Here is a 21457-nt window from a genome sequence, read left to right on the forward strand (position 1 = left end):
TGGTACCCAATCCTAAAGAGCTTGTCTCAAGGCCCAGCCTGGCCTTTGCCTTAATTTCCTCATCTTCTGACTCAACAAAACAATCAGATTCTGCACAGTCAACTCAGAACCTTAAATCTGGCAGCATGGCAGATAACGTAGCCACTCAGACCGCAACACTCTTTAAAGCTGTTATGGATGTCATTTTAGAAGCCAGGAGGCCCAGCACTAGGAAATCTTGTGCAGAAAAATGGAAGAGATTCTGTGCTTGGAACTAGGCACAAGGGCTCAAACCACTTGTTCCAAATATACCTCAGATTTTACAATTCCTAACTGAGATGCTGGACAAAGTCCTATCCTTCTCATCTATTAAGATCCATGCCTCTGCCATTTCAACTCATTACAATACGGAACCTCCTATTTTTTCACATCCACTACAAAGTCAGTACCTCAGAGGGCCAAAAAACATAAGACTCCCAAGGAGAGCACCAATTCCTACTTGGGATCTCAATTTTGTTTTAGAAAAGCTCACACTGCCTCCTTTTGAACCAGCCAGCATAGCTGATATAAAATTCTTATCATGGAAAACTGCTCTGCTCCTAGCAATAACTTCAGCAAGAAGAGTCTCAGAGTTACAGGCATTAATGGCTGTGGAACCTTTCATCATTTTTCACCAGGACACGGTCTCTCTTAGGACAAACCCAACATTCATGCCAAAGGTGATTTCCAATGTGGCTCATAACCAAACCATTCATCTACCAACTTTCTATCCAGATCCCCAGAGTAAAGGGGAGAGACTTCTGCACGCTTTGGACATACACAAACAGCTACGATTCTACTTGGACAAAACAAAAGCTTTCAGAAAAACTGAGCAACTGTTTGTAGCCTATGCTGCAGGATCACAAGGAAAGCCTATCTCAAAGGAGACAATTTGAAAATGGATAGGACACTGCATTCGCTTCTGTTATGCACAACATGGCAAGCCAGTGCCTAAGGGCATTAGGCCACATTCTACCAGAGCAGCAGCCACTTCAGCAGCCTTTCTCAGAGGTGTACCAACCAAAGACATTTTAGAAGCTGCAACATGGAGTTCAGTGCACACTTTCACCAAGCACTACCACTTGCCTCTCTACTCTAAATCCAGAGCAGGCTTTGCCACTGCAGTTCTGCAGGGCCTGGTAGCCTCTCCTAATCCTATTTAGGCCCAGCCACCCAACCTCAGCTTTGGGACTCAACCCAAGTGTAATGACTGCAACAGTGAAACACGATGAACATAGTACAGTTGTGTACCTACCATAAATGTAGATGTTCGAGTGTATTCACTGTTGCAATCCAGGTTACCCACCACCCCCCTTTCTCATTGCTGGGACTTTTCTGTACTTCTCAACTCTATACAACCTATGTGGTGTATTTGCTTGTAGATGAAGGAAATGTTTATATTAGTACATGCATGCTTTTTGGCATATTTTTATTTTTTTCAGCCTTCCTATCTGGGGGCACCTGACATCTGGGGCAAGAAAAACTGGTGTCGGTTGCATCTTTTATACCCCTGGCACACTGACGTCAGGGAAGAGGTGACAGCAACCGACGCCAGACCTAGACTTTGGAACTCGGGCCGACTACGGGTAGCCTGCCAGCAGGATAACCCAAGTGTAATGACTGCAACAGTGAATACACTCTAACATCTACATTTATAGTAGGTACACAACTGTACTTTCAGCTCCCTTTCTTTTTTCCAGAACCTCAAAAAATAAAGAATTTTACATTCCTTGGATGAACATAGGCAACTGAGATTTTATGTAGCAGAACGTAGGAACTTAGTAAAAACGACCAGTTTTTCCTTTCCTTTGCTGCAGTGAGAGAGGGACTGGCAGTTTCTAAAATTATTTCCTAATGGTTTGCTCATTGTATAGAGATCTGCTATGAACACCAAGGCAAGTTTCTGAGTGATCCAGTAAGTGCAGTTTACTACTAGGGTGACAGCTGCCATTACAGACTTTATAAGGGGTTAAGTATATTGGACATGCTTGAAGCAGCCACCTGGTCATTACTGCATGTATTCTTAATGCACTACAGATTAGACCCTGAATCCAGAGTCAGGGTTGGCTTTGCCTAATCTGTTCTTTGAGGCATTCTACAGCCTCCCAGTAGTTAATAACCAACCTCCCAATTTGTTTTGGGGAGGGCACCAGCTTTTAACCCATACGTAGAGACTAAAATAATGAAATGCATAAAAGACATAGTACAGTTGTACAAGTAACTTTCCATAACTGTCTATATGCAAATGTGGTACTTTTGCAGTCCTCCTTGATCTCTTTTCAAGGGGGTTGGTGGTTTTAGGCCAGGGTAAGATACCGGTTTAACTTCCTAGCTATTCCTCCATCCCTCTTTTTTTTCTGGGTCTTTCCCTGTTTTTTTTCAGGCTACCTCAGTTGTCTGATGTTCATTAGTGAGACTAGCCTTGGCAGGGGATATAGAAGGGAGGAGACATCCATTCAGGCATAACTTTCCTCCCCCACAAAAAGACAGAAATTGGGTGTATGGCCTCAAGGAAAGTAAACGTCTCCCCAGTATGAGGTGGGGGAGGATGCTCAGCTTTGGGTGATGGGCTAAACATTGGACTTCACATGCTTCAGAAATCCCATCCATAATGTTCGCAATAGTGAAAAACACTGTACCATCTATTGTGGTAAGTTATCTACACAGTTGTATTTTGATCCCTTCTGACAAATTGTTCCGCCCATTGAAGTGGAATGTGTTGAAAAAAATTAAATTAAGTAATATTGCACTGCACATTTCATTATTTGCTGCCTGTTTTACTGAGATCAGATGCTCTGCATTTGACAGTTGTCTTTAAACCACAGTTAACTTTTTACTTGTTGGTTTTCTTTTTAAGCTTTATTTATGATCGAATCCAGCGTCAGGCAGATGGTGTCCAGGTGACAGCTACATTTTCTGACCTTCAGGTCACAAGGGAAGAAATTAATGATCCATCACTGAAAAAGCTTGGTAGTTGCTTGCGGCAGATTGGTGATGAACTTGATGGGAATATTCAGCTTCAGAGGTCAGTATTTTGCAGTACTACGGGGAAAAACACATTCTAGCTAGTAGACTTTTTTTTTTTTGGTAGTTCTCCTTCCTTTCTACTATCCCTTTTTATTGTCTTTGTCGTGTCATTACTGAGAAACATTCCTTTCGTAATCACTGCTTCAGTAAACAGTTAAAGTAATTTTATGCAAATGTAATATTTTTCTTTTTTTTATTAGTACAACTTGGCCATTTATGCTTACTGTGATAAACTCACAATATCTTTATCAGACCTATAACTTTTGAAAGTTTCTCATGTTAGCTTCACTGACTTGGTAAATGCCCTGTCCAGTTTGTCACGGGGAGTGGGTTTCGATAATGATATGGGCAACTGCAGCAGTAACAGTGAAGAAAGGTTAAATATATATAACAAAATTAAAAAAAACTACATTTTGGTTTTTGCTTTTGTGTTAAGGTTTTGGCTTGACTGCCCTGGAACAGAATTTAGTGAAATTTTGTCCTGCTTAACAAGAGTATTGCTGCCTGGTTTTCATATCCCCCATGCATTCTGTGGAAGGACATTCAAGCACAGCGGTTGACTTGCATAAACATATGCCAACCCCTTTCACAGTCAAAGGAGCTAGGAGGGTACTGCTGGACTTTGCTTACTAAATGTATTTGTAAACAAAAGGCGTAGATGGAGGATGATACCATTTATCTATAGGCATTTTAAGGAACGGAACATAAGATGGCATTACTAAGCAGCAGTAGTCTTAAATCTTTTTCTCTTACTTTGGTATGCTGCAGCTAAACCCTTTCATGGTGGTTGTCCTTACTGCAGGTTTCTGTACTATGAGTTAGATATTTTCAGTAGTTATAACTGCCCAGAGACTCAACACCTATTGTATTGAAGTCAGAAATGTCTCTGCATCCCCTCCAGTTTAACTCCAAGGATCACAGCTACCTGCATCCCTCTAAACTGTCTCTGATTTTACTCAAATTTTAGCTGTGTCCCTTTTTAATCTGTTGTAAATCTTGTGAATTTTGGAGAAAAGGTGGTGAATTACACTTGATAAATAATGACAATAATTAGAGCTACAGACTTCCTTTACTTCAGAAAATGTATATTAATTCATATTTTCCCATTCTGTCAGTGTTTCAGATTAATAGCATTAATATTTTAAGTGCCCCTGATTGTCCGTGATTATTTCGGGATTTGTTCCCAATTCTTTTTAAGATTTGTTTCTGCTTTATTAGAAGTATGAGTACCCATAGACTGATTTTTCCAGCTGTCTGTTTTTTCTCTGCTGAACCTTTCTTTGAATTTTTCCATGTAGCTGTTATGATGTTCTTTGTGTTTCACTGTTGCAGTCATCACATTTGGGTTATCCCTGCCAGAGTAGCCCTCGGACGGCCCGAATACCAGAGGCTTAGTATTTCTGCATTGGTTGCTGTCGCTCCAGGACTGACATCCGGTTGTCAGTAGTATAAAGTAAAGCAGCAGGCGCCATTATATCAGTCATTCTTGCCGTGGAGCCCAAAGTAGCAGCAGTTCGCACGAGTGCCAGCCGGCTGCTACCTGAGTTTCGTCTTCCGAATTGAAGCTGAAGTCTTCTAAAGCTAAGTACCCCATTGGAGATCCTTTTTTCTTGCACTAACTGATGTCAGAAAAAGTTAAAAAATTGTATCGCCTGTGGAAAGCAAATACCACACCGAGACTTTTATTCTTACTACGTCACTTGTTTAGCATTAGACCACGACGTCCCTGCTGTCACTTCTGTGGTATGTTCAACGCCAGAACTATATGTCGTCGGGCCCTTATTGTAGCTAGATATTTTCACTTACATTCCTTGAATTCCGATATGGCTTTGGTAAGCCATCCGACAGCAGATCTTCCAAAAAAAATGTAAAGACTGAGACAGACCGCACAGGTCTAAACCTACCGACGATGCTGCCATTAAGTTAGTCGTCAGTTCTCCGGTCCTCAGTGAGGTGCTTTCGCAGCCCCTGATGCCTGCTTCTGTTGATTCCCAGGCCGCTACCAAGATCCTTTTGGAGTCCGGTATGCCACAAAACTCTTCTTCGACTAAGGATCCTGCGGTCGTCTCTACCTTGGATGGGTCCGGAGCTACTGAACAGGCACTGTATTCTGAGGAAGGCCTTTGCACTACTGATTCTTTACACAAACTGGCGACTTGTTTCACGACTACCGTTCTTTCTAAAACTACTGAGTTTCTTAGGCCCACATTGCGAACCACACCCAAGAAACCAACCCAATCTCAGGCACCTGCTTCCTTGCCTCCGTCTCAAATTCTTAAAATGGCAGAAGACCTTCTTGCTAATCAGGGGAAGGCCAAGCTACCCCTTCCAAAAGAAAGAGATCTGTCCCCTGTAGATGTTCGTTTTTCACTGTTGCAGTCATTACACTTGGGTTATCCTGCTGGCAGGCTACCCGCAGTCGGCCTGAATTCCAAAGTCTTGGTCCGGCGTCGGTTGCTGTCACCTGTCACCTCCTCCCTGACGTCAGTGTGCCAGGGGTTTAAAAGATGCAGCCGACGCCATTTTCTTCAGTCTTTCTTGATGCACGGTGCCCGAAGCAAAAGCAGTTCGCAAGTGCTGGTCGGCCGACTCCTGAGATTTTCGTGTTCGAATTTCAGATCCAAAGTCTTCATTTAAAGCTAAGTACCCCGTTGGGGAAACTTTTTTCTTGCTCCAGACCGATGTCAGAAAAAGGTTAATATTTGTATTTCTTGCGGGAAGCAAATACCTCATAAGGACTTCCATTCTTATTGTATTCCTTGCCTAGGCCCTGATCACGACGTTGCTAATTGTAGGTTTTGTGCTAGATTTAACCAACGCACTATTAAGCGTTGGCACAATTTTGCATTTCACTACTTTGGCCGAAGATTTAATTACGCTATGTCGTCGGATAGCCATCTGACTACCGCAATTCACAAGAAACGCAAGGAAAAGGACAGGCATCTGAGGTCCAAAACTGACGACGAGGCTTCTTATAAGCCAGTCGCCGGTTTGCCGGTCCTCAGTGAGGTGCTTTCGCAGCCCCTGACGCCCGCTACCTCAGAGCCGCAGGCCGCTTCCGACTCCCACGTGGAGCTGACTAGGCCGCTGGAAACTCAAGGTATTGGACACTCGGAAAATATTCGCTCAGATGGGTCTGGAGCCGCTGAGCAGGCATCGGCTTCTAAGGGTTTTTTCAGGCCTACGCATTTATATGCAAAACTGACTTCAGCTTCAAAGACTAAAGCACCACTAAAGACAAAGAAACAAGTACAGCAATCCCTTGGACAGGCCTCCATGCCTAAAAAACAGATCTTCAAAATGGCCGAAGACCTAATTACTTTGATCAGGGATTCCCATCCCCCTCCTGCTAAGAGGACTAGGCAAGAGACAGAATATGAATCTTCAGGTTAGGTTTCCATTTCCTCTGATTCCTCTTCTGAACAGGATTACTCTCTTCCTCTCTATGAGGATTCTGATGCTGAAGAATCTATCCCTTCAGCCTCTCCTCCTGAGGATTATTCTTTTGGGGAAACCCTGCATACCATGAGGGAGCACTTCCACTGGGAGAGCCAAGATTACTCAGAATCTAAGAAAAGGCTTAGAGACTTCCTTTTACTACCTCAGCACAGGCCTCTTACTATTCCTCCTGTTTTAGACGTTGTAGATGATGTATTTTCAGAGTCCGGCCTGTCTCCTGACTCTCTACCTCCAGCAACTGTTAAGCCAGACAGAGATAGTACAGGGTTCCAGATTCACATAAATTTTATAAAAACCCTGCTGCTGACCCAGAAACTATATCTCAGGGTCCCAAAGGGGCAAGGCCTCCACTGCAAAAAACCCCCTATCTCCTCTGATAGGGATTCAAGGGCACTGGACAGATGGGGGATAAGATTTACACTTCTGCTACCTTGACTGTAAGGGCTTTAAATTGTCAGTTTCATATGCTTAAATATCAGCAATACTTAATGTCACTGCTTAAACAGAAAATGTTGACAAATTCTGAATGTGCAGAAAACAAAGAAATGCAGGATTTATTGCATGCAGCTGAACAAGTGGGAAAGCATACTTTGCAATGTGGTTTTGATTATCTGGAGGCTTCCTGCAGGGCCGCTGTTAACGGGTTCTATCATTAGGAGGGATGCTTGGTTAAAGGAACAGAATCTGCCTGATCATGTTAAAGCAAAATTTTTAAATGCTCCACTACAGCATGATACTTTGGTGTTGAGGCAGAAGAGGCGTTGAAGAAAATGGAGGAGAAAGCGAAATCTATGCAGACAGTTAAGGATTTCTTTTACAGGTACAGCCACCCAGATTTAGCAGGAACTGGCCTTCAAAGAATTGGTCCTTTCCAGTGTCAGACAGGCCACAAAGAGGCAGATACAGACGCCCCAGAGGCAAATCCCAGCCCCAAGGCTCATACAGGTCTAAACAATGGGGTGCTTCTACCTCCAAAAGTGGAGAAGACAAATCACAGCCATACAGGAAACTGTCCCAATGACTTTCCTCTGCCAGCATCAAGCACTTATCTTTTGGCAGCCCCCTTAGGGGGAAAGCTAGCACTTTTTTCACAAAATTGGCACATGATCACCCAGGACAAATGGGTCTTGAATATAGTGTCACAGGGCTACAGGTTCCACTTTCACACCCTGCCAAGGGCAAAAGGTATGCCAGACCTGCCACACAATCAATGGGCAGAGGCACAAAAACAAGTTTCATCTCTCATGGACATGAGGGCCATTCAGCGAGTGCCGCAGCAAGAGCAGGGACAAGGATTTTACTCAAGACTTTTCTTGGTACCTAGAAAGGACAAAGCCTGGAGACCAGTACTGGACCTGTCTATTCTAAACACATTTCTGGACATTCCAAAATTCAAAATGTTGACTCTGCAGCAGCTTCTGCCCATGCTAGGCAAGAAGGCTTGGCTTGTAACCTTGGACCTAAAAGAGTCATACCTGCATGTCCCAATCAGACAATCTTGCAGAAGACACCTCAGATTCATAGCTGGCTCAATGCACTACCAATTCTCTGCACTGCCTTTTGGCTTATCTACTGCACCCAGGGTCTTCACAAAATGCCTGGCACCAGCAATTGCATTTTGCAGACAGAGGAATTCAGATATATCCTTACTTGGACGACTGCCTTATTCAAGCAGAGAACAAGGACATTCTACTAAAGTATCTGGCGTTTGTAAAAAGATTACTAATTTGCCTAGGGTACACAGTAAACGAAAAGAAATCAAAACTAGTACCCTCTCAAGAGATAATATTTCTGGGTGCAAGCTTAAATACAACTGCCCAGATGGCTTATCTCACACCAGACAAAGGCAACTGACTTACTTCAAAATGTTGGCAACAAAGACCCAGTTATCTGCAAGAAAAATTCTGCAGGCTTTGGGCTTCATGACATCCTGCATTCTGCTAATTCCATATGCAAGACTGCATATGAGGAAACTACAATGGTATCTAAAAAGTGTTTGGACTCAACATTGCCACAGCCTGGAAACATTAATTACCCTCATTCCTTGCCTGCAACAGGAGTTTCGATGGTGGGCACAGGCCTGTCACCACAACAAGGGACAACCATTCACTTTACCCACAGCCAGGCAGACATTACAACAGATGCATCAGATTATGCCTGGGGGGCCCACATGGCAGGAAAATGTATTCAGGGCACATGGTCCGCAAGCCAAATGCATCTTCATATCAATCAAAAAGAGATGCTAGCTGTTCAGAATGCCCTGACAGCCTTCAAGGATCTGCTTCATCCAGGACAACTGCTGATAAAGACGGACAATACTACAGTCTTGTGGTTCATAAACAAGCAGGGAGGCACACATTCCTATCCCCTCTGCAGACTAGCCATGACTTTGTGGGACACAGCATTGACTTATCAAGTACACCTGCAAGCACAATTCCTGCCTGGAAAGATAAATACTCTGGCAGATGAACTAAGCAGAAACCTCATGGATCCCCACGAGTGGAAACTAGATCCACAAGTCTTCAGCATGATAAGGAAATGGGGATGCCCAGACAGATCTATTTGCCTCCCCTCACAACTGCCAATTACAGAGATTCTGCACAAGGACTTATCACAAGTAAGTATGGAAAGTGGATGCTCTGTTCAGCTGGAAAACCCTAGCAGTATATGCCTTTCCTCCTCTGCCTCTCCTCCCCAAGGTACTCCTAAAGGTCAGACAAGAGAAGCCAAAAATTATTCCGATTGCCCCAGACTGACCACGCCAGCACTGGTACCCAATCCTAAAGAGCTTGTCTCGAGGGCCCAACCTGGACATTACCTCTAATTCCTCACTTACTGACCCAACAAAACAATCTGATCCTGCACAGCCAACTCAGGACCCTAAATCTGGCAGCATGGCGGATAATGTAGCCATTCAGAACACACCTCTCTCTAAAGCAGTGATGGATGTTATTTTGGAGGCCAGGAGGCCCAGTACCAGAAATTCTTATGCAGAAAAATGGAAGAGATTCTGTGTTTGGAACGAGGCACAAGGAATGGACACATTTGTACCAAATATTCCTCAGATTTTACAATACCTAACTGAGATGTTGGACAAAGGCCTATCCTTTTCATCGATTAAGATCCATGCCTCTGCCATTTCAGCTCATTACAATACGGAACCACCTATTTTTTCTCATTCATTGCTAAGGCAGTACCTCAGAGGGGCCAAAAACCTAAGACCGCCAAGGAGAGCACCAATACCTGCATGGGACCTCAATTATGTCTTGGGAAAACTCACACTGCCTCCTTTTGAGCCAGCCAATACAGCTGAGATAAAGTTCTTATGGAAAACAGCTCTGCTCCTAAAAATAACCTCTGCAAGACGAGTCTCAGTTACAGGCACTCATGGCTGTGGAACCTTTTATCATTTTCCATCCAGACAGGGTTTCTCTGAGGACAAACCCGACATTTATGCCTAAGGTAGTGTCCAGTGTGGCCCTTAACCAAACCATTCATTTGCCTACCTTTTATCCATTCTTTTGGACATGCACAGACAGCTACGCTTCTGCTTGGACAGAACTAAAGCTTTCAGAAAGACTGAGCAACTCTTAGTGGCATATGCTGCAGAATCACAAGGAAAGGCTATCTCAGAGCAGACTATTTCAAAATGGATAGGCCACTGCATTCGTTTCTGCTATTCACAACATGGCAAATCAGTGCCTAAGGGCATTAGGCCACATTCAACCAGAGCAGCACCCACTTCAGCAGCCTTCCTCAGAGGAGTACCAACCAAAGACATTTTAGAGGCTGCAACTTGGAGTTCAGTGCACACTTTTACAAAGCACTACCACTTACCTCTCTACACTAAATCCAGAGCAGGCTTTGCCACTGCAGTTCTGCAGGGCCACATAGCCTCTCCTAATCCTATTTAGACCCAGCCACCCAACCTCAGCTATCCACCCAACCTCAGCTTTGGGATTCAACCAAAGTGTAATGACTGCAACAGTGAAACACGAACATAGTACAGTTGTGTACCTACCATAAATGTAGATGTTTGAGTGTATTCACTGTTGCAGTCCAGGTTACCCACCCACCATCCCCCTTTCTTTGCTGGGTCTTATCTGTACTTCTCTATTCTATACAACCTATGTGGTATATTTGCTTGTAGATGAAGGAAATGTTTACTTTAGTGCATGCATACTTATTAGCATAATTTTAGCCTACCCTTTTGGGGGCACCTGACATCTGGGGCAAGAAAGACTGAAGAAAATGGCGTCAGCTGCATCTTTTATATACCCCTGGCGCACTGACATCAGGGAGGAGGCGACAGCAACCGACGCCGGACTAAGACTTGGAATTCAGGCCGACTGCGGGTAGCCTGCCAGCAGGATAACCCAAGTGTAATGACTGCAACAGTGAATACACTCAAACATCTACATTTATGGTAGGTACACAACTGTACTTTTTGTCTGAACAGGAGTCCAGTGACTGATGCATTTCAGTATGAAGACATGCAACCCCTCTCTGCTTATGAGGATTCTGATGCAGAGGATTCCATTGCTTTGGGGAAACCCTTCACACCTTAAGGGAGCATTTCCAGTGGGGAAAGTCAGGACTACCCTCAGTCTAAAAAGAGACTCAGGGAATTCTTAGATCTTCCAAAGCACAGACCCCTGGCCACCCCCCCCCCCCCCCAGTCCTGGATATTGTGGAGGATGTTTTCCTGGAATCCAGCTTGACTCCTTACACCCTACCTCCTGCACCCAGAAAACCAGACTGGTATTGCAGAGTCCATGACTTACACAAGTTTTTTTTTTTTTTTAAATCCTACTGCTGACTTATTGGTAATTTCTCAAGGGCCTAAAGGAATTAAACCAACCTCTGCTAAGAATCCCACCCCCTCAGATAAGAATTCCCAAGCACTAGATAGATGGGGTAAAAAAGTATATACCTCAGCTGCTCTTGCTGTCAGAGCACTAAATTGTCAATTCTATATGCTAAAATTTCAGCAACATACCCTGGAACTCCTGCGCAGAGTGTTACAAGAGTTAATGCAGTCTACAAGTTAAGTAACTAAACACACCTTGCAGTGCGGTTTTGATGCCCTAGAAGCTTCTTGCAGGGCAGCAGTCACTGGTTCTGTCCTCAGAAGGCATGCATGGCTTAAGGAACAGCCCTTGCCAGACCATGTTAAATCTAAATTCTTGGATGCCCCCTTGCACAAAGACAATTTTTTTGGCACTAAGGCAGAAGGGGGTCTTAAAAAGGATGGAAGAAAAAGCAAAATCTATGCAAACAGTTAAGGATTTCTTACAGGTCCAACCACCCAGGTTCAGCAGGCATTGTCCCTCCAAGTACTGGTCCTTTCTGCTCCCACCAGGTCAACTCAGCCCAGACCCCGGGGAGCCAGACCCCACAGACAGCAGCCACAGGGAATGCAGAGATCTAAGCAGTGGACTACCTCCACTTCAAAACCAGGGAGTTCTAAGCCACTCCCCCTTATGGTAAGAACTCAAGAACTCAATTACTCCTAGGAGGAAAGCTGTCCTTTCTTTCAAACCCCTGGGCTACCATTACCAATGACCATTGGGTTCTCAACGTAGTGTCCCAGGGATACAAATTTTATTTCCACACCCTTCCAACTCCAAAAAGGTTCCCAGATCTACCTCAAAACCAGTGGGCAGAGGCGCAAAAACAAGTCCCTTTACCCGCTCTCCATGAGAGCAGTAGAGCACGTTCCTGCAGAACAGAAAGGCCAAGGTTTCTACTCAAGACTTTTACTGGTATCCAGTAAAGAGGGCACCCCATCCTCGATCTATCTATTCTAAACACCTTTCTCGTTATCCCAAAATACAAAATGCTCACCCTCCAGCAGCTGCTACCCATGCTCTCCAAGGATGCTTGGTTAGCCACCCTAGACCTAAAGGAGTCCTACCTCCACATTCCTGTCAGGGAATCATGCAGGAAATCTCTCCGTTTCAGGGCAGGATTTCAGCACTTTCAGTTCTCTGCGTTTCCCTTTGGCTTATTTACTGCTCCCAGGGTTTTCATAAAATGTCTGGCTCAGGCCATTGTCTTTTGCAGGCAAAGGAATGTCCAGATTTACCCATACTTGGACAACTGCCTAATTCAGGCAGACTGCCAGGAACAGCTGCTCAAGCATCTGGCCTTTGTAAAGTCCCTACTAATTTCCCTGGGGTACATAAAAAGAAATCCAAACAGGTACCCACCCAAAGGATTGTATTCCTGGGAGCCAGCCTGGACACAGCATCCCAGATGGCATTCCTTACACCAGAAAAGCAAACCTTCCTGACAACCTACTTCTCTCAGCTAGCCACCAAACCCCAACTGTCTGCAACGAAAATCTTGCAAGCTCTGGGGTTCATGGCATCTTGCATTCTACTCATTCCATATGCCAGATTGCATATGAGAAAACTTCAGTGGTATCTAAAAAGCCTTTGGTGTCAACACTGTCAAGACATGGAGAGACTTCTACATATAATACCTTGCCTCAGAAAAGATTTTCTTTGGTCGGCAACATCATGCTCCCTCAACAAAGAACTACCTTTCTCTCCACCCCATGCCGCCCAGACCCTCACCACAGACTCATCAGATTATGCCTGGGATGCACACCTGATGTCAGGTGCATACAGGGCCAATGGAGCCCAGAGCAAATCCATCTGCACATCAACCAAAAAGAGATGATAGCTGTCCAGAACGCCTTGATAGCTTTCAAGCCCCTTCTTTCCCAGGAGCTCTCCTGATCAAAACAGACAACACAACTATGATGGGTACATCTACAAGCAGGGAGGGACTCAGCCCTACCCTCTATGCAGGCTGGCCATGACCCTTTGGCACACAACCTCTGCCATGCAACTCCACCTGTTAGCAGAATAATTTCCGGGTTCTCTCAACTCTCTGGCAGATCACTTAAGCAGAAATCTTCTGGACCCACATGAGTGGCAGCTCAACAAAGAACCTTCGCCCTAATAACTCAGAAATGAGGCACCCCGAAGGTCAACCTCTTTGCCTCCCACACCAATCGTCAGCTCGGCAAGTTCTGCACCAGGGGGCATCACAGCATGGCTTGGAAAGTGGATGCCCTGTCCTTCCCCTGGGTCAGTCTGTTGGTCTGTGCCTTTCCTCCACTACCTCTCATCCCCAGGGTACTGCTCAAAATAAAGGAGGAAAAACCAAGGACAATTCTTATAGCTCCAGACTGGCCTTGCAAGTACTGGTACCTCTTGCTGCACAGCCTGTCCCCTCTGCCAACTTGGCATCTCCCTCAGATTCCAAACCTCCTGACCCAGAGGGAAGGGAAATTCATGCATCCCCAATTGCAGGCACTCAGTTTGGCAGCTTGGCTTATTCCATAACAGTCTGCCAACCTCAGCAAACAGGTTCTAGATGTTATATGTGAGGCCAGATGCCCTAGCACTAGGAAGTCTTATGCTGACAAATAGAAAAGGTTCTGCACCTGGATTTAGGCTAAGGGAGCCAGTATGGCACAGTCGTCCCTCCCTCTCATCCTGGATTACTTAGCTGACATGCTACACAGTGGACTCTCCTTTTCCTCTATTAATATTTATGCCTCTGCTATCTCTGCTAATTTTCCCACTGAGCAGCCCCTTTTCTTACACCCTTTGATGAAACCGCTCCTAAGCGGGGCTAGCAACTTGAGGCTACCCAGAAGAGCAAAAACCTCAGCTTGGGACCTTAACTTTGTGTTGGAAAAGCTCACCCCTTCCCCCCTTCGAACCTGCCTCTTCAGCAGAGCTAAAATTTCTCTCCTGGAAGACTGCTCTCCTTCTGGCCATCACTTCAGCCAGAAGGATCTCCGAGCTGCAAGTACTCATGGCTGTGGAACCCTTCATAGTCTTCCCTGCTGACAGAGTATCCCTCAAGACTAACCATCCTTCATGCCCAAGATGGTGTCCAGTGTGGCTGTCAACCAATCTATTCATTTGCCAACCTTTTTCCCTAACCCACAGAACAGGGGGGAAAGGATCTTGCATTCTCTAGATGTGCACAGGCAGCTCAGATTTTGTCTAGACAGGACTAAATCCTTCAGAAAGTCTGATCAATTGCTGGTTAGCTTTGCTGCAGGGGCAGAGGGCAAAGCCATCTCCAAACAAACCATCTCCAAATAGATAACACACTGCATCCACTTCTGCTGCAAACAGCATGTCAGGCCTTCCCCCCAAGGGGGTCAGGACTCACTCCACCAGCGCAGCCTCCACCTCTGCAGCTTTCCTCAGAGGAGTCCCCTCCAGGGACATCCTTGAGGCTGCCACCTGGACATCTGTTCACACCTTCACCAAACATTACCACCTGCTTGTCTTCTCCAAATCCAGGGCAGGGTTTGCCTCTGCAGTCTTGTAGGGCATCCTAGCCAGCCCCTAGTGTCCTTGACTGCCTCCACCCATTTTCTCAAGCTTTGGCAATCCACCCAAATGTGATGACTGCAACAGTGAAACACGAAGAACATAGTACAGTTGTGTACATTTACCATAAATGTAGATGTTAGAGTGTATTCACTTTTGCAGTCCTGGTTTCCCTCCCTCCATCCCCCTTTCTTCTTTCATTACCATTTTTCCTTATTGTTTTCCATCCCTTACAACGGACATATTGGTATTTATTTTCCACTGGTGTGGTTCTTCGACCAGAGCCTGGCCTCCTACTTGGAGGCTCCTGACAGGTTAAGGCAAGAAAAACTGATTATGTTAAGTAGTCCTATCTTACCTTCATTCTTTACATAATGGGATCGGAGCCGATCCTGGGCTCCAACTCGGCCTATTTACAAGCTGGATGACTTCTGGTTGGCTCGTGGCTAGGTAGGTATCCCATGGTGCACAGTACAATTCCCAGATCTCGTTTGCCGCGTCGACGAGTTCGGTTGTGCTTCTCTTTGGCTCTGGCTAAGTGCTTGCATATTTTCAACTTTTTCAAAGTTTTCTTCACTGTTTAGCTTAGATTAGATATTTGGTTCTATATACTTAAATCGTTACTGTTTGTAGTATTCAATTAGCGTAGTATAAAGTTATCTTATATTTGTGCCATTTGGTGCAATTTTTGGCCTTTGGCCATTATTTCATCTTGGTATCCCTTGTACCAGGCTTACTATTTGGTTTAAAGTAGGCACTTTTTGTGCACTAGTATTCTGTGTGTTTAAATAGAATTTGGCGGTTTCTACTTGCTATTTAGAGTTATTGGATTGCTGTTAGCATCGTTTTGCTAATATTGTTGACAGAACTTCGTTCTGTTTGTTTTTGCAGTTGACTTGTACTATTATTGTTCTCCACTGATGTTCATCGTGTTTCACTGTTGCATTAATTACTCTTGGGTTATCCTGCTGGCAGGCTACCCTCAGTTGGACAGAATTCCAAAGTCTAGGTCTGGCGTCGGGTGCTGTCTCCTCTTCCCTGACGTCACTGCGCCAGGGGTATAAAAGATACAGCCGACGCCATTTTCTTCAGTCTTTCTTGCCGGGCGGTGCCCGAAGCAAAAGCAGTTTGCAAGTGCTGGTCGGCCGACTCCTGAGATTTTCAAATCCGAATTTCAGAACCGAAGTCTTCATTAAAGTTAAGTACCCCGTTGGGTAAACTTTTTTCTTGCTCCAGACCGATGTCAGAAAAAGTTAACAATTGTATTTCTTGTGGGAAGCAAATACCTCATAAGGATTTTCACTCTTACTGTATTCCTTGCCTAGGCCCTGATCACAACGTTGCTAGCTGTTGGTTTTGTGCTAGATTTAACCAACGTACTATCAAGCGTCTGTTCGATTTTGCATTTCATTACTTTGGCCGAAGATTTAATTATGTAATGCCGTCGGATCAGCCAACAACCGGAGTTTACAAAAGATGCAAGGACAAGGAAAAGGATAGGCATCCGAGGTCCAAAACTGACGATGAGGCCTCTGCTAGGCCAGTCGCCGGTTCTCAGTGAGGCGCTTTCGCAGCCCCTGGCGCCCGCTACCTCAGAGCCACAGGCCGCTTCCGACTCCCACGTGGAGCCGACTGGGCCTCTGGATACTCGAGGTATTGGACACTCTGAAATCATTCCCTCAGATGGGTCCGGAGCCGCTGAGCAGGCATCGGCTTCTGAGGGTGTCTTCAGACCTACAAAACTATATATTAAGCCATCTTCAGCTTCAAAGACAAAGACTAAAGCAGCTCTAAAGACAAAGAAAGAAGTACAGCATTCTCCTACTCAGACTTCCATGCCTAAAAAACAGATGCTCAAAATGGCCGAAGATTTAATTACTTTGATCAGGGGCTCCCATCCCCCTCCTGATAAGAGGCCACGGCAAGAGACAGAGTATGATTCTTCTGATCAGGTTTCTATTTCCTCTAATTCCTCTTCTGAACAGGATTACTCCATGATGTTCTTCATTCCGGACAAAGCAGCAAAGCAGAGAGTGGAGTCTTTAGCAGGCCCATCTTTCGGATCTTTAGAGTGGAGCCGGGAGGGGAGGTTTTTTGGAGTGTTTCTCAGGAGTCTCATGAGAGACTTTTACTGTTGGGATGTATCCTCAAGAGAAGTAGGGCAGGCTGCAGGTGGCTGTTCTTCTTCCTAAGGTGGTCTGGCCCTAAGGTGGTTAGAGCCTTCCTTCTCTTTCAGGGCTTCTTTGAGAGGCTTTATCTTCAGTCTTCAGTGGGGGCTTCAGGGTCTTTGCCTAAGAAACATATGAAACATATATGGAAAAAAGATTTGATTACTATGATTAGAGGTTCTATGCCCCCTATGCCCCTCTGATAAGAGGGAGTTTGACGGAGAGAGAGTGAGAGAAACTTTGAGGCTTCTGAGTCTTGCTCTTGGTCCAAAGACTGAGTATCACTCCTTTATTCTGATTCTGATGTGGATGATTGATTCTACTCCCTTTCTCCTTCCATTTTTTCATTTCATTTCAGAGACCATGCAGGGGCATTTTCAATGGAAGGTCAAGAAGGTCAAGATTTCTGATTCAGAGGCTTAGGAGGCTCTTGTTTTTTTTTTACCCCAGGCATAGGCCAGCTACTCCTGTTGTGAATGTGGTGGAAGATGTTTTTTGCAGGCTTCCCTCCTCAATCCTGATTTGCCTCCTGCCCCCCCAAAGCGGATGATAGGTACTATAGGGTGCCTGAAGCTCATAAGTATCTTTTTAAAATAAAGGGAAAAGATTTTGCCCACTTGATGTACACAGGCAATTATCGTTATTATTTGAGCCAGGACTAAGGATTTTAGGCAGCACAGTGTTTTTTTGTTCTTTTTGCTTGTTTGCTCTTGAGGGCAAGCCTGTGTCAAAGCAAACTATTTCTCGTGGATGGATTTTTTTTTGCATTTTGTTTGTTATTCACATGATGGCAAGGAGATTCCTGGAATTGACCATTAGGGCTCAGGGCTGCTCTACACAGCATTTTTTCTAGGGGGGTGGCATGTAAGTTTTTGGGAGGCAGCTACTTGGAGTTCAGTGCATACTTAAGCATTATCACCTTCCTCTCTCTACTCTACTCTCTACTCTACTAGGGTTGCTTTTTTGCTAGCTTGGTGCTTCAGTTCTTGCTTCCTTATACTTGCCATGATCCCTACCCTCCCTATTGGGATTTTGGATCTACATAATAGTTGCAGCTGCAGGAATGGAAAATGAACAACAGTACAGTTTGTACCTGCTAAATGTGTAGATGTTAGAGGATCCACATTGTCCAATCAATTCCCTCCCTCCTTCCCTCTGTGTGTTTAGGGTGTTGTGTAGGTGAGGTTATATATATTCTGGTTTGTATATATTGTACATATTTTTTTTGCAGGGTATGTTTGAATTTTGGTTTTGGCCCTTAGCTTTGCTGGACAGGACTACCAAATAGTAGTTACTGCAGCAATGTGGATCCTCGAACATCTACATTTATGGTAGGTACAAAACTGTACTTTTCCCTATGAGAATTCTGATGCTGAAGAATCCATTCCTTTAGCCTCTCCTCCTGAGGATTATTCTTTTGGGGAAACCCTGCATACCATGAGGGAGCATTTCCACTGGGAGAGCCAAGATTATTCTGAATCTAAGAAAAGGCTCAGAGACTTTCTGCTACTTCCTCAGCACAGACCCCTTGCTATTCCACCTGTTCTAGACATTGTAGATGTATTTTCAGAGTCGGGCCTGTCCCCTGACTCTCTACCCACTGCACCTGCTATGCCAGACAGATACTACAGGGTCCCGGATTCTCATAAATTCCTATACAAAAACCCCGCTGCTGACCCAGAAACTATATCTCAGGGTCCCAAAGGGGTTAAAGCTTCCACTACAAAAAACCCTGTCCCCTCTGATAGGGATTCTAGGGCTCTAGACAGATGGGGGGGGGTTACATTTTTGCTACCCTGGCTGTAAGGACTTTAAATTGTCAGTTTCATATGCTTAAATATCAGCAATATTTAATGTCACTGCTTAAACAGAACTTGTTGACAAATACTGAATGTTCAGAGAACAAGGAATTGCAGGATTTATTAAATGCAGCTGAACAAGTGGGAAAGCATACTTTGAAATGTGGTTATGATTCACTGGTGGCCTCTTGCATGGCCACAGTTACAGGTTCTGTGATTAGAAGGCATGCTTGGTTTAAGGAACAGAATCTGCCTGATCATGTTAAAGCAACAGAATCTGCCTGATCATGTTAAAGCAAAATTTTTAGATGCACCATTACAGCATGACACTTTAAGCAGAAGAGGTGTTGAAAAAAATGGAGGATAAAGCAAAATCCATGCGGACAGTCAAGGATTTCTTCCAGGTACAGCCACGCAGGTTTAGCAGGAACTGGCCTTCTAAAACTTGGTCCTTTCCAGTGTTGGACAGACCACAAAGAGGCAGATACAGGCGTTCCAGAGGCAGATGTCAGCCCCAACGCTCATACAGGCCTAAACAATGGGGTGCTCCTACCTCCAAAAGCGGAGAAGACAAATCACAACCTTACAGGAAACGGTCCCTATGACTTTCCTCTACCAGATCCAAGCACTTTTCTTTTGGCAGCCCCCTTAGGGGGAAAACTAGCATTTTTTTCATCAATTTGGCAAGTGGTTACCCAAGACAAATGGGTCCTGAACATAGTGTCCCAAGGCTACATTTTCCATTTTCACACTCTACCAAGGTCAAAAGGTATGCCAGACCTGCCACACAATCAATGGCCAGAGGCACAAAAACAAATTACAGCCCTCATGGACATGAGGGCCATTCAGCAAGTACCACAACAAGAGCAGGGGCAAGGGTTTTACTCCAGACTTTTCCTTGTACCCAGAAAGGACAAAACCTGGAGACCAATACTGGACCTGTCTATACTAAATACGTTTCTGGAAGTTCCAAAATTCAAGATGTTGACTCTACAGCAGCTACTGCCCATGCTGGGCAAGAAGGCTTGGCTCGTAACTTTGGACCTAAAAGAGGCATACCTGCATGTCCCAATCAGACAATCTTGCAGAAGATACCTCAGATTCATAGCTGGCTCAATGCATTACCAATTCTCTGCACTGCCCTTTGGCTTATCTACTGCGCCTAGGGTCTTCACAAAATGCCTGGCACCAGTAATTGCGTTTTGCAGACAAAAAGGAATTCAAATATATCCCTACTTGGACGACTGCCTAATTCAAGCAGAGAACAAAGACATTCTTCTAAAGCATCTGGCGTTTGTAAAAAGATTACTAATTGGCCTAGGGTACACGGTAAACGAAAAGAAATCAAAACTAGTGCGCCGTCAAGAGATAATATACCTGGGTGCAAGCTTAAATACAACTGCCCACATGGCTTATCTCATGCCAGACAAACAAAAGCAACTGACTATTTACTTCAAGAAATTGGCAACAAAACCCCACTTATCTGCAAGGAAAATCCTGCAGGCCTTTGGTTTCATGGCATCCTGCATTCTACTAATTCCATATGTCAGACTGCATATGAGGAAACTACAGTGGTATCTAAAAAGTGTTTGTACTCAGCATTGCCACAGCCTGGAGACAGTAATTGCACTCATTCCCTGCCTGCAACAGGAGTTTCGATGGTGGGCAGAAGCCTGTCACCACAACAAGGGTCTGCCATTCAGTTTACCCACAGCCAGACAGACACTGACAACGGATGCATCAGATTATACCTGGGGGCCCATATGGCAGGAAAATGTATTCAGGGCACATGGCCTGCAAACCAGATGCATCTTCACATCAATCAAAAAGAGATGCTAGCTGTTCTAAATGCCCTGACAGCTTTCAAGGACCTGCTTCATCCAGGACTGTTACTGATAAAGACAGACAACACTACGGTCATGTGGTACATAAACAAGCAGGGAGGTACACATTCCTACCCCCTCTGCAGACAAGCAATGACCTTATGGGACACAGCATTGGCTTTTCAAGTTCACCTGCAAGCACAATTCCTGCCAGGAAAAACAAATACTCTGGCAGACGAACTAAGCAGAAACCTCATGGATCCCCACAAATGGAAATTGGATCCATAAGTCTTCAGCATGATAATAAGGAAATGGGGATGCCCAAACATAGATCTATTTGCCTCCCCTCACAACTGCCAATTGCTGAGATTTTGCACAAGGATTTATCACAAGCAAGCATGGAAAGTGGACGCCCTATCCTTCAGCTGGAAAAATCTAACAGTATATGCTTTTCCCCCACTGCCTCTCCTTCCCAGGGTACTCCTAAAGGTCAGACGAGAAGCCAGAAATGATACTGATTGCACCAGACTGGCCACGCCAGCACTGGTACCCAATCCTAAAGAGCTTGTCTCAAGATCCAGCATGGATATTGCCTCAGACGTCTCACTTGCTGACCCAACAAAACAATCAGATCCTGCACAGCCAACTCAGGACCTTAAGTCTGGCAGCATGGCGGATAATGTAGCCATTCAAAACACTCCTCTTTCAAAAGCTGTTATGGATGTTATCTTGGAGGCCAGGAGGCCCAGTACCAGAAAATCTTATGCAGAAAAATGGAAGAGATTCTGTGCTTGGAA

At 44.8% G+C, this 21457-nt stretch overlaps 1 protein-coding gene across 1 annotated transcript in view; it reads left to right on the top strand.

Moving 5' to 3' along the window:
- Nucleotides 1-21457, top strand: part of LOC122791451 (apoptosis regulator BAX-like) — a 565868-nt gene that overhangs the window by 239980 nt on the left and 304431 nt on the right. The window contains exon 3 of the mRNA XM_044059196.1: nucleotides 2876-3043. Coding sequence (XP_043915131.1) covers nucleotides 2876-3043 — 168 coding nt within the window. The remainder of the gene's footprint in view (nucleotides 1-2875; nucleotides 3044-21457) is intronic.

This window comes from Protopterus annectens, chromosome 17.part0, assembly GCF_019279795.1.
Source record: "Protopterus annectens isolate FY-2018-M chromosome 17.part0, PAN1.0, whole genome shotgun sequence".
NCBI classification, from domain to species: domain Eukaryota; kingdom Metazoa; phylum Chordata; order Ceratodontiformes; family Protopteridae; genus Protopterus; species Protopterus annectens.